The 14,720-nt window shown below is 45.3% G+C and overlaps 1 protein-coding gene across 2 annotated transcripts in view; it reads right to left on the minus strand.

Moving 5' to 3' along the window:
- CPEB4 (cytoplasmic polyadenylation element binding protein 4) overlaps window positions 1-14,435 on the minus strand; it is a 114,785-nt gene extending 100,350 nt beyond the window's left edge. For both annotated transcript variants that reach the window (XM_075344614.1, XM_075344613.1), the window contains exon 1: window positions 12,745-14,435. In XM_075344614.1, the coding sequence (XP_075200729.1) occupies window positions 12,745-13,857 (1,113 nt within the window). In that variant the 5' untranslated portion in view covers window positions 13,858-14,435. The remainder of the gene's footprint in view (window positions 1-12,744) is intronic.
- Window positions 14,436-14,720: the final 285 nt, after the last annotated feature.

Genomic DNA, 14,720 nt, shown 5'->3' on the forward strand with positions numbered 1-14,720 from the left:
ATGTTGTCCTTGGTAGGATTGGAACCAAGGATCCAAGTGTTGCAAGATATATATATATATATATATATATTAAAAAAAAATATGAATTTATAAACATCCTTCAACTACATAAACAGTAAAAGACTCACAAGTGATAGTGTTGGCCCCCTTAAAAATAGTCTGTGTCAAATGGTGGAAGAAGATGACAGAAAGGCCAATTTGCCAAATGCCTCTTTCTCTACATTATTTATACAAGAAAATCCCATAACAAATTACATGATCAGGGAAAGTCTGTACTAAATGTCATCTGCTTAACCCGGCAGGATGTACAGCACCACCTCAAAAATCACTTAAAGTGCACCAGTCACCAGATTTTCGTATATAACCTAAAGCCAGTGCTATACTGGCACTATCAGGCTGATTCTCTACATACTTGTAGTGGTCAGCTCAGATGTATAGGTTTTGAAATCCAAGAAAGTAAAGTTTATAAAAATCGGTACAAAAAATGAGCTTAAGGAAACTAGCGGAAAATGTGTAACTTGGTTAACATCTGGCTTAGTGATAGGAAAAAGAGGGTGGTTATTAATGGAACTCACTTGGATATGGGTCAGAGATCTCAGTGGGGTATTAAAGGGGTTAGTATTGGGCCCTTTTCTTTTTAACATTTATTAATGACCTTGTAAAAGACAGTAGAATTTCAATATTTGTAGATGATACTAAACTCTGCAAGGTAAATCAACAGAGGAAAATAATTTATTATTACAGAGGGATTTATGTGAGTTGGAAACTTGGACTGAGAAATAGAAATTAAGTTTAATGTATACATAAATGCAAGGTCATGCACTTGGGAGGAGGAAATAAAATAAATATGTACTAAATGCAAAACCCTGGGTAAGATGATCACTGACTTGGCTGTATGGGTGGATGGAAAACTAAACTTTAGTGACCAGTGGCAGGCTGCTGCTGCCAAGGTCAACTTAGAATGCATTAAGAGAGGCACAGATGCTTTTGCCTCTATACAAGTCACTGGTGTGGCCACACTTAGAATACTTTGTACAATTTTCGGTTCCAATGTATTAGAGAAACTAGAGCTAGTGCAGAGAAGAGCAACCAAGGTTAATAATTGAATGGGATTGGGTGAACTACAATAACAGGTGGTAAATCTTTGGGTTATTCAGTTTGGAAAAATGAAAGCTTAGGCTAGGTTCACATTTCCGTTGTTTTGCATCAGTCACATTTGTTGCTTGACGCTTGCGACTGATGCACTGTACAACGGATGACAAGAATTAGAATTCATTGTCGGACTCTGTTGTAAAAGAGAGAACGATCAGCTGATCGTTCACAATAGCCGGCCGGCTTTTGAGAGCGAACAGATGATCTCCCGGCGGCCGGCTAATGAGAGCAATCTGATCGCTCACAGCAGCCGGCCGCCGGGTGATCAGCTGATCGTTCAGCCGCTGAGAATGTGTGCGGGGTGGGTGGAGCCGAGCGGGGCCATGGCGCTGAGGACGTCATTGTCGGGGACTGCATGGCTGGGGACAGGTGAGTGTGTCTGCGCGCGTATGCATGCGAAGTGCGGGAGGGGGCAAAGCCAAGCAGGGAAATGTCGGGCTCCCTGCACACGTAGCCAGGGTGAATATCGGGTAACTAAGCAAAGCGCTTTGCTTAGTAACCTGATGTGTACCCTGGTTACGTGTGTAGGGAGCCAGAGAGAGCATGGACAGTGAAAGCCTACGGATTGCGCTGCTCAAAAAACGTTACAAGCTGCGTTCCTGCCGCCCGGCGGTCAGTCGTTCCAGGGCTGATCAGTTGGGCGAAGGATGCAACGCAGCGTCATCAGTCATAATCCGCTGCTCATACAAGTTTATGGGAACAACGGAATCCGCCAAATGGATTCCGTTGTTTAACGGAGCCGCGGACTGTGACTGATACAAATTGACGGAAATGTGAACCTAGCCTTAGGGGGTGGTCATATTACAATGTACAAATAAATATATATATCAGAAATCTAATGATCTTTTTACAACTAGGCCTGCAATAACAACAAGGGGGCATCCTCTCTCTGTCTTGAGGAAAGAAGGTTTTGCCATCATTAATGAATTTTTTTTTTTTTTAGTATGCACACAATGTTGTAATGCCTGATACACTAAAAAAGATCAAGGACTGGGATGCCTTTCTTGAAAAACATAATATTAACGGTTGGTTATGGGACGTTGATAAGGGAACTAGTCAGATTGCCATATGTGGAGTTGGAAAGGAATTTTTGCCTTAATATGGAGCCATTAGTGTCTACCTCAAGGAGTTTTGGCTTCCTCTGGTTCAATATGTTAATCTATAGGTTGAACGTGATGGAGTTGTCTACTTTCAACCTCAAAAACTATTATATTCCCCCATGACCCAGGTATAATGATGTATACTGTAATATCTGTCATGACCAATGTATAAGGATGTATAATATTATACATCCCCCAGAATGGTCCAGGTATAATAATGTATACTATAATACTCCCCCCCCCCCCATTACCCAGGTATAATTATGCATACTAGATTATCCCAATGACATAGGTATCATGATGTATAATTCCCCATGACCCAGGTATTTGTGATATATGTATGATATAACATCCCCCTTCCCCATGACCAAAGTATAATAGGTATAAAGTAATACCTCTCCACCATGTACAGTATATACCTCTCCAACATGTACAGTATATACCTCTCCACCATGTACAGTATATAACAAAAAGTGAGTACACCCCTCACGTGTGAATTTTTTTATTATAACTTTTCACAGGCCAACACTGAACATATGTCACTTCGATACAATGTAAAGTAGTCAATGTACAGCTTGTATAGTAGTGTAAATCTGTTGTGCCAAATTACACTGTAGTTTGACACAACACACAGCCATTAATGTAATAGCTGGCAACAAAAGTGAGTACACCTCAAATTGAAAATGACTAAATTATGCCCAAAGCGTCAATATTTTGTGAAGCCCCCATTATTTTCAACCACTGCCTTAAAGGTAACCTGTCACCAGGTTTGGTGACTATAAGCTGCGGCCACCACCAGTGGGCCCTTATATGCATCATTCTAACATGCTGTATATAAGAGCCCAGGCCACTGTGTAGAATGTAAAAATTACTTTATAATACTCACCTAAACGGTCGCTGCGGTGCAGACTTGTTGGATGGGTGGCACCGTTATCCGGGATCGGCGCTTACTCTTTTGGCCATCTTTGTCCTCCTTCTTCTGATGCCTGGGTGCATGACACATCCTACGTCATGCACACAGGCCTACATTGAGGTCCTGTGCAGGCGCACTACAATACTTTGATCTGCCCCGCTCAGTCTGCACCGCACCGACTGTTTAAGTGATTATAAGGTGATTTTTACATCCTACACAGCAGCCTGGGTTCTTATTACAGCATGTTGGAATGCTGTATATAAAATCCCACTGGTGGTGGCTGCAGCTTATAGTCACCAAATCTGGTGGCAGGTTCAGTTTAAATCTCTTGGACATGGAGTTCACTAGAGCTTCACATGAGCCAATGGAATCATCTGCCTCCTCCATGATGACATCATGGAGCTGGTGGACCTTGTGCTCCTCGATTTGAGGATGCCCAACAAATGCTCAATAGGGTTTAGGTCTTGCAACTTTACCCTCAGTTTCTTTAGCAAGGCAGTGGTCGTCTTACAGGTGTGTTTGAGGTCGCTATGTTGGAAAACTGCCCTGTGGCCCAGTTCCCTCAATAAACTCCCCTCAGCCGGAAGCACTCATGTAGCCCCAAACCATGACACTCCCACCAACATGCTTGACTGTAGGAAGACACACTTCTCTTTGTACTCCTCACCTGGTTGCCACCACACATGTGTGACACCATCTGCACCAAATAAGTTTATCTTCTCAGCAGACCACAGGACACAGTTCCAGTAATCCATGTCCTTAGTGTGCTCGTCTTCAAACAGTTTGCAGGCTTTCTTGTGCATCATCTTTAGAAATGGCTTCCTTGTCGGACAACAGCCATGCAGAACAATTTGATGCAATATGCGGGGCATGGTCTGAGCACAGACAAGCCAACCCGCCACCCCTTTAACCTTTGCAGCAATGCTGACAGCACTCATAGGTCTCTATTGAAAAGAAACGCTGGATGACGTTTATCTCATGCCCTCAACTCCTTTGGCTGACCATGGAGAGGCCTGTTCTGAGTGGAGCCTGTCTTCATAAACTACGGTTTGGTCTTGGCCATCATGCATAGCTCAGTTTCAGGGTGTTGGCAATCTTTTTATAGCCTAGGCCATCTTTATGTAGAGCAACAGTTTTGGTTTTTTTTTTCAGATCCTAAGTTAATTCTTTGCCGTATGGTGCCATGCTGAACTTCCAGTGCCCAGTATAAGAGTGTGTGTGAGCGATAACACCAAATTTAAACACACCTGCTCCCCATTCACACCTGAGACCTTGTAAGACTGAGTCACATGACTCCGGGGATAGAAAGGGTGGTGGACACTTTTGTTGCCAACGGTTTTGACAGTAATGTCTGTCTGTTGAGTAACAACCACCAAATTTACACTTTTATACAAGCTGCACACTGACTACTTTACATTGTATCAAAGTGCCATATCTTCAGTATTGTCCCATGAACAGATATAACAAATGTTTACAAAAAAGTGAGGGGTATATTCACTTTTGTTATATAATGTGAATAGTGATGGGCGATCCCCCGATGGTCAGGATTAGGGAGAATCGCCCAATCATTTTGTAAAGATCATGATCGAGATAACACTATCTTCTGTCCGATCACCAATCTTGAACTTCACAGTTATGTGATGGGGCAGGGGGGGGCTGTAAAAAAAGAATACAGTTAATAATAAACATTGTCATTATACCTACAGGTCCCGCGACGCGTCCCGCAGACTGTCTCCCGGCGCTTCTGCTTCCGAGTACGATCATCGCTGTGCAGCCCGGTAACCAAAGGACCTTCCGTGACGTCATAGCATGTAACCAGTCACGTGTGAATGTTGTATTATCTCATTGGTTACAGACCGTTCACATGGCTATGACGTCATGCTAGGTCCTGTCAGTGCATTTTGCCAGTACGCTCGACCGAGCATCTCAGTACTCTGTATACTCGGCAAGTGTCGTGTACCAGCGAGATGCTCGGGCACATGCTCGGTTCCCCCTCCCTGCATGTTGGCATTCTTTACAGTCAGCCCAAAATAAGGGATTAGCTGCCACACACTGTAATGCAGCCGGAGAATAGTGGCGCCAGGAATCAGATGATCGCATATCACCGTTGCTATAGTAACCCACTTGTTAGATTACTATGGCAACGGTGCCGTCACCGCTTACCAAACCGCAGCCTTTGCTCACTCATTGAGGGATTAGACTGCACGGGGAGCATAAGTGTTCTCCCCCATGCATTTTGATATAGCAGAGCTGCATCGGTTGAAGAGGACAGAAGACCACGATCACGGAGGGGTGAGAGGGAGTAATAAGGATGGAGTCACTAAGTGTGTGGGTGTATTGATTTCTAATAAAGTATTTTTTTCCCTGTGTGATGTCTTTTGTTAACCCTTTATTAGAGATTCTTAATGGCCGGGTCAAACTTAGCCTGACATTAAGAATTTCGGGCTTAATACCAGCTGGTAAAGAAAAGCGGATATTAACCCCTTATTACACAGCATGCCACCCGACAGGGCCGCTGGAGAGAGTTTGATACAGCGCCAGAAGATGGCGCTTCTATGAAAGCACCATTTTCAGGGGTGGCTGCGGACTGCAATTCACAGCGGGGGGGGGGGTGGGGGGGCAGAAAGCCTGAGCCACCCTGCACTGCGGATTCCAATCCCCAGCTGCCTAGTTGTACCTTGCTGGACACAAAGATTGGGCCAGACCCGTCGGGTTTTTTTTTTATGTCATGAAATAATTAAAAAAGGACTTCCCTATATTTTTGGTTCCCAGACGGGTACAAATGGGCAGCTGGGGGTTGGGGGCAGCCCGTACCAGCCTGCTGTACCTGGCTAGCATACAAAAATATGGTGATGCCCACATCATTTTTTTTTTTTAGCAAAAAAACATTAGAAAAAATATACACGTTTGGTATCGCTGCATTCAGAAATGCCCGATCAAAATATAAAATCAATTAATCAGATTGGTAAATGGCGTAGTGGCAAAAAAAATTCCAAACGAGAAAATTACGTTTTTTGGTCGCCGCAAGTTTTACGCAAAATGCAATAACAGGCGATCAAAACGTAGCATCTGCGCAAAAATGGTACCATTAGAAACATCAGCTCGAGACACAAAAAATAAGCCGTCACTGAGCCATAGATCCCAAAAAATAAGAACGCTACGTGTTTCGGAAAATGGCGCAAAACGTGTGCCACGTTTATTGGACAAACTTGTGAATTTTTTTAACCCCTTAGATACAAGTAAACCTATACATGTTTGGTGTCTACAAACTCGCACCAACCTCAGGCATGATACCCACACATCAGTTTTACCATATAGTGAACACCGTGAATAAAACATCCCAAAAACTATTGTGCCATCACACTTTTTTGCAAATTTTCCGCATTTGGAATTTTTTTACTGTTTTCCAGTACACCATATGGTAAAACTTACGGTTCCATTTAAAAGTACAACTTGTCCCGCAAAAAACAAGCCCTCATATGGCAAGATTGACGGCAAAATAAAAAAAAAGTTACGGCTCTCGGAAGAAGGGGAGCAAAAACAAAAAAACGGAAAGTGCCCCGGGGCTGAAGGGGTTAAAAAAAAACGCAGCTTCCCTGTAGTTTCCATTGCCAGTGAAGGTAACACCAAGGAGTGTGGGTTAGCAGCCAGTAGCTGTTTGGATTACCCTTAGCTAGCAATAGAAAATGCAGCGGGAGCCCACGCGTTTTTTGGGGTTTTTTTTTTTAAATAACTAGAAAAAAAATAAAATATGGGCTGCCCTGTATGTTGATTGCCAGCCAAGGTAAAACCAGGCAGATGGGGGTGGCAGCCCGTAGCCGTCTGCGTTATGTGCGCTGAAAATCAAAAATACTGCGGAGGGCTACGTTTTTTGTTAAATTGTCTATTTCTATACAACTATATATTGTGCATAGATACATACATACATACATCTCTGACAAAAATTAAAAGGCAAAAGAGGAAAATTTTCAGTTTTTCAGATTTTTCTCTTTATAGGTATATTTTTGAGTAAAATGTAAATTGTTCTTTTATTCTATAAACTACTGACAACGTCTCCGAATTTCCGAGCAATAAATTTTGGGTTTTTTTCTGAAAATACTAGTTTATAGAATAAAAGAACAATTTACATTTTACTCAAAAATATACCTATAAAGAGAAAAATCAGAACTGAAAATTTTGCAGTGGTCTCTTAATTTTGGCCAGAGCGGTGTATGTATGTGTATATATATTTTTTTTATACAACTATATATTGTGTGTGTACATATATAATATATATTATATATGAACACACAATATATAGTTGTATAAAAATAATTTAAAAAAAATTACATAGCACTCTGCGGCATTTTTAATTCTCAGACCAGATAAAGCGGACGGATACAGGCTGTCACCCTCACCCCTATCTGCCTGGCTTTACCTTGACTGGCAATCAAAATATAGGGAAGCCCATTAATTTTTATTTAAAAAAAAACAAAATAAAAAAAAAAAAAAACACACGTGTGGGCTCCTGCCGTATTTTGATTGCCAGTCAAGTAAAGCCAGGCAGCTGGTTGGCTGGGATTCTCAGCAGCCCGCAGCCGCCCCTGGAAATGGCGCATTGTTTCTTAGCGCCATTTCCAGGCATTTTACCTGGCTCGAGTAGCGGCCCTGGATCCGGGTGGCACTCTGGGTAATAAAGGGTTTAACACCAGCTTTGTATTCTGAGATGGTACTAAGCCCGAAATTCATGGTGTCCCGCTAAATTAGACTTGGCCACCATGAATTTCTAGTAAACAGTAAAAGAAACAGTTTTTTATTAGAAATAAAACAAAAAAAAAAAAAAACAATTTAGAAACTCCAGATTTATTATAAAAAAATCATTAGTTCGACGTATCACACAAGGTGAGCAATGTCAATTCTGCTTCATCACTCTGTAAGGCAGTCTGTACAGAGTGAGAAGTAGTGAGAGCAATGAACAATGTCAACTCTGCCACATCACTCTGTACAGCAGCGGCTATACAGAGTGAGATGAAGGCTGACACTGAGGCCAAAGTTCCACTTACATGTGACTCGTGCAGTCTCGCATGGGCATCTCCCTGAACATAAGCACCGACCGCTCCTGTCAGGAGAGTGTGCGACCGTACCGGGTGATGCCGATGCGACGCTAGCACAGTGACAGTCAAAAGTTCAGTTACCAGGACCTTCGAGACATCATAGTCCTGTGATGTGACCAGTCTGTAGCCAATGAGGTGACACAACACTCACACGTGACTGGGTCACATGGCTATGACGTCACTGAAGGTCCTTTAGTAGTCAGTGCTGGTTACCGGGCGGCATAGCAATGATCGGACGGACGCGGAAGCATAAGCGCCGGGAGGCAGAGCTTGCAGGACGCGTCGTGAGACCTGTAAGTATGATCAGAATGTTTTTTTTTAATAATGTGCCTTTTTTCAGTCCCTGGACCCGATCTGGAGACGATCTGTAACATGAGCTCCTCAGGAAAGCTTGTGGTCGGGATCGTGTACACCATCACTACGTGATCGGTACGATCACCAATCTTTACAGTTCGGGATCGCCCATCCCTGTGTACACTATTATTATGCTTTCCTTATATAGTGCCTTAACATTCCATGGCGCTTTACAGACATTATCACTGTCCCCATTGGGGCTCAAATTCTAAATTTACTGACCTTGGTGGGATTTCAACAGTGCTAACCACTGAGCCACAGTGCAGCCCAATGATGTATAATAGCCTTCTCCTTCATGATGCTGCTATAATGATGATGATCCATGCATAATACAATAGCTTGTCTGTGCACCTGGACACGGAAGTAGTAATACTGAACATAAAATACTGGTTACCTCTAGCCTCTGTGACAATGACATATAATGTTAATGTGGCCAATGGGCCCTCATTTTGTTCTTGCCTGGAGATTTCTACAACCCCTATTCTAGGTTTAAGGCTATGTGCGCACATCTCTGCGTTCTATTCCACAGCGTTTAAGTCACTGGATGTGCGTTTTGAAAGCATTGTGCATGCGGAATTGATGCGTTCTGGATGCTTGCTCTGCCATAGACTGAGTGGGAAAAGCATCCGGAACGCACAAAAGAAGTGACATGTTACTTTTTAGAACGCAGCGTTTTGGCAAAATATTTCAGCAGCTGAAACGCTGCGTTCTCAAACGCAATGTGCAGATGGAATTTGCACAATCTTCATAGATTGGGGACGCATGCTTTACGCCGTGGTGCACAACGCAGCGTAAAAGCATGAAAAAAAAAAAAAGCACACGTGCGCACACAGCCTAAAGGCCCACCGATGTGCAGCTCCCGATTCACTTAGCACCTACTCCCCTATGCAGCTGCAATCAAGCTCAGGGTGGACTACCCCTGCTGTTCTCTACCAGCCACTGCGTGAAATCATGTCAAGGGGCAGAGATACTGCAGACAACAGGAAGCTGGACAGGCAGCTTCTCTACAAAGAGGTCTCATCCTAAAGCAACAGGAAGGCGACTGGCTAGTCACAAATGGAAAGAAGACTGAAAATTCTTGTGGTCATTTGCAGAAGTCGCTAAAACCGTGCCACTTAATTTTAAAACCATAGAATAGCCTGTAAAAAAAAGACCGACTTGTACACAGGTGAACAACCCCAGCTTTATTTTCTCATTATAATTATACCTCTGTATTCCATAGTGGACAGACAGAATGCCCCTGTTCAGGCCAGTATCTCATCATCAAGCACAATCCACACACTCTGGAGGTGGAAGTGGCCCACTTACCCCAGGTTGCCCCACTTGCATATCTACCCTTGTCCCTATTACTCATCTGCTGAATTTCGTCCTGTTTTCCAGGCCGGAAAGTAAAGCAAGTGTCTCAAGCCATGAATGTGGAAAAATCTGCATTGTCAGTGAGCTGTGTGATACAAGTCTTATTCTTTCCAATATTAAACCTTCATATATTCAGAAGAAGGAACTGCATCCAAGCTACATCCCATTTAGTCGGCTCAAGGAACAGCTCGGTGTGGTTACTATGGATACACTTCCTTTCCATTGCAGCACATCCCTAAGCAGTCGTCTCCAGATTACTCGGGCCTTAACCGTCCTTGCTGCATTAACCAGAAATTCATTTCAGTAGAGATCCTCTTAAGACATGAGATACCTGCGACAGGATGGAAACCACCACATCTACTCTCTGGTGAGGAGGAGAAAATAAATCTAAAGCAATGACAAGCAGCAACCTCTGAAGGACAGAGCGTCAGCAGTGACTGATTCGCCACCAATCTGAATATTTATGTATTTCTAATAAATTGATGTTACAATCTATTAGTACATAATGCTGTAACAAAGTACCTGTCATCTTAGGACATGAGCAGAGGCTACAGAGAGAAACTGCTTATAGGGTTCATCGTCACTACTGCAGTGAAAAAATGGTGCTAGGGCAAAGGGCGAACAAGGAGCATACCGTTTAAGGGGGGAGGGGGGGTATTCCAGCGTTTTATTACCAGGTAATAGGATAATAAGCATCTCGTTTTGCAAACCCCACACTGTTTGAGATTAACCACTGCAGTGGTCCCTACCAGTCCCTGCAGCAATGACATCACAAATAGAGAAAACGGATTTGTAGGACCTTAGCCCAGTGGACATATCGGAAGTCCGTGGCCACCGGACCGGAGCAATGCAGACCCCCAGCGCGTATTCGGATTTGTAGGCATGGCGATTACATAACATTACAACACAATGCACACATGACGCCGTAGGGCCCTAGGATCCAGGAATTCCATGGGGTGTAGGTGTAGAATTCTGCAGTCCACAAGCAACCAAAAAACTACCAACATGGAAGCTACACCGGGGTCCTACAAATCTTTTCACTCAACTCTAGTCACAAGCATACTTCACGTAACCACTGCAGCCAATCACTGGCCTAGGTGACCCCACGACTGATACAGCACATGAGTAGCCGAAGCACTGGCAGGGACCACCAAAGTGGAGCATCTGAAAGGAGATTTACATTATATTGTCATTTTATTGCCTGTTAATAAGCAAATTGCACAAAATCCAGGTAAATGAGGATAAAATAAACATTTCAAAGCTTACTGAAATCAGCTGCAACAACTATATTAGTTGTTAAAAATGTTTCAATTTTGTCACAGTAGCCTGCAAAAAAATGGCTACAATATGGCAACTGTGCCTGTCTCTTGCTACACTGGTTGTAGTAAGTCTGCCCCTATCTCTTTTCCTGCTGGAAAAATAACATGGCCGAAGAATGAACATCAAAGTGACGGCAATTAAGGATCCACACTGTATGGAGACTGGGGCGGTTATGTAATAAGGGGATTGTGTCACAGTAAGATGTGCGGGACATGACATACCTTCTTAACGCACCTACATAAAATGTCATGCTGCTAACCACCATCCCAAAGCCAACCTAGTAATCTAGCAGTCGTAGTAACCCATTAACTGCTGAGGCCAGGGATTCACTGCAGGCATGGGGGCAGGGTTGGCTTGGAAACGTCACTGCATAAAACCACTACACTACAGGGGGGGGGGGGGTTTCACATATTAAATGCGCCCCTTCATCTTTGCTGTAATACAGGTTGTGACATCCCATCCGGGATCATTAAAGTAGCTGCAGTAAACAATGCAGGTGTGAGGGCAGCCTCCGAATGCAGTAAAGCTGGGGCTGGCATGGGTTTGTGCCCGGTGTGTAGATGTCTCCACGCTGCATGTATGGCATCAAAGTGCAGGAATGCAGTCAGCAGCGCTTAGCACATTCTTGCATACCAGGGCTATAAATAGTCACCATTAGCCTGTATCACATTGAGGGGAGATGTATCATCAGCTGACCTGAAAATCTGCAGCCGCAACCTTTGTTATGGAAACAATAAGAATCCCTTGTCTATTTTTAAAGGGACTGAGGCCGTGGGCCGGTGCCAGCAGCTGATGTGAGAGCTGCAATGTACAGAGCCCATCACCAAACGCTGAGCCATGGACAAGGACTGGAGCTCTGCTGCAATATTTCAAGGTCAGCCATGACGCAACCATTGATATAGGCACACGACCGGATCAGAACCAGCACTAAAGATCAGCGAGGGAGCACAGCATCCTCCTCCCTATGTAACCGGGTGTTCTGGGATTAAATCCACGGACACTTAGGATCATGTATTAATAGCATCAGTGCCAGCAGAGATGGTGGCATCATTTTAGACTGCTGTAAATAGCATGACACATCATTAAATGGAAGCTCTTATTTATATTTCTGCTGCTCTTTTTATTATTATTATTCCGCCATATGGTGTAGAGATATGGGCCTGTATATTTAGCAGACTCTTTACGGGAGGGTGTGGCTCACAGGATTCTCCGGGGGCGTGTCTTCAGACTGTTCTGCATCACTGGGCCACGCCCCCTTGTACAGATTGTAAAAATTACCATACTGGGCGCACTAAATAAAAAGGCCTATATTTAGGAAACCACATAGCATTTCTATAGAAAACAATACTAAGGGGAGCAGCGGAAATAAAATAAGCCAATAGCTGACCAGTGGTGACAAATCCTCTAAACACGAGCTCCAATCATTACCACACACACAGCACACGTATATCCTCACCGCAAAGGGGAATATGTTGTCGGCTCTGTTCAGGCTGTCTTCCATCCAAGACTTTTGTGCAAAGGCAGAACTGGGCCTGGCGTATTTCTGCAACTGGATGTGGTTATTCCCAAAATTCTTCTTTAAGGGCGAGATGGAATTCAAGGGCGTTATTCCTCCATTGAGTCCTCTACGGTGGTCCCTACCTTGGGAACCACCCCATCCTCCATATCCACTGCCACCAGGGCTCCATGAAGAAGATGGTGTCGGTGAAGGGCTTTGGTAGCTGCTCCATGGAGAGGGAGGTTTATTGAGATTATTGGCCAAGTGGGGGAGTTGGTTAAAAGCAGCATTTCGGTGGGGGAACGGCGGTGGGTGCGGACTGGCAGGAGACCTCCGTTGCTGTTGATGTTGGTTATGGTGGTGCTGAAAATGTGGGTGGTGGGGATGATGTTGGGACATGGGTCCAATCTGTGGGGAAAAGCTACCTCCGAAGCCAGGGCTCACGTGATGAGGGAAATTTTGGAACAGCAAAGCACCATTATTAGCCGAAGCAGCAGTGACCCCTCCCTGGTGAAAGAAGCTGGCATCCTCATTAATGATAGTGTTGGAAGAAGGGGCGATAGCAGCTGACCAATTGCTGAAGCCTGTGAGGGGGGACGCGGAGGAGGTCAAGGTCTGGTTAGAAGACCCCAGCCCGGACGCCTCTTGGTAATCAAACCCCGCCAACACAGGCGACTCGATCCTTATTTTCTCCTTGCCACCCTCGGAAGAGCTGTCTCCTTGGTTTTCCTCGGATTTCACCTTCTCGGGGTCAGGGAGGATCCCGGCCTCTTGGCTTTGGCTCGGGGACAGCTGCTGTTTCTCTAAGGACTCTTGCTGCTCCTGTTGGGACTTGGACTTGTCGGAGCCCAGGATCTCATCCTGAATGTTATGGGCAGCCGGGGCAGGGAAGAGCCAGGCTGACCCCGCGCTGCTGCCGTTGGCAGGCGTGTTATTGATGAAGGCGGCGGGGCTCGGGCTGGCGTTCTGATGGTGGTGAGGGGGCTGTAGATGGGGGTGAAACCTGACTGGAAAAGCTGATTTATTCCCAGTGTTATTTTGCACCAGCACTCCAAAGCCGTAATCCCCCATTTATTACGAATTGTAGGGGCAAATACAGCGGCTTCTTGCTTGTTCTTCGCGAGGCCAAGTCTCCACAGAGGATTCTCTAATGGTGGCAGTGGTCGCCAGGCATTTACCTCAGGAGGGGTGATGAGGGGGCTGCCACCAAGTGATTCTTTGGTTTAGTGGAGCTGGGGTGGGTTCACTCCATGAAGGGCAGCACTGTGCCACTGCCAATAGGTGAGGGGCCTCGGTGGGAGCGATGGTCTCCTCCTCTCCGTACCCTGCCCAGGGCACACAGAAAGGCTGACTTTGTGGGAAGCTCACCGACCATTACCTCATGAAGCAGCTCCTCGGTGACAGCAGCTCTCCAGACGACGTGCCTAGCGCTGCAGCTCGCCTGCCAGTCCCTGTGACATTACATAGGCTCGGCTCCCCCGCCCGGTGACAGCACTGTGGATGTGTCGGTCTCGGCGAGCGGCGGACGGGGGGATTGCAATCCCTCTCGCCAGGCTCTGTCCGTCTCCGCTGCTCCTCCCCGTCCTTCTAGTCAGCACCGAGCACACAGAGAAATGACAACCAGCTGGCGCAAGAGGCGCTTCCGGTTCGCGGACTCGGGAGACACAGAGCAACCCCCCGGCTCAGCAGCTGCCAATGGCGGATGAGAGTGGGCGGGGCCAACGAGCTAAATTTCCCTAGCCACGCCTTAGAAGGTCAAAAGAGGCAGCATAAAGCAGTGACGCTCCGGTCACATGACGCTCTTGTCTCCTCCCATGAAGGTCACTTGCCATAACTCCGCCCAATAAGGTCAGAGCTGAGGGATGTGTACAGTGCGCTAATGAGGTCAGCCAGAGGAGGTTTGGGTGTTGTCTGCTGCTGATAGGCAGGATATT

The sequence above is a fragment of the Anomaloglossus baeobatrachus genome, chromosome 4, assembly GCF_048569485.1.
Source record: "Anomaloglossus baeobatrachus isolate aAnoBae1 chromosome 4, aAnoBae1.hap1, whole genome shotgun sequence".
In the NCBI taxonomy this organism is placed as follows: Eukaryota; Metazoa; Chordata; class Amphibia; order Anura; family Aromobatidae; genus Anomaloglossus; species Anomaloglossus baeobatrachus.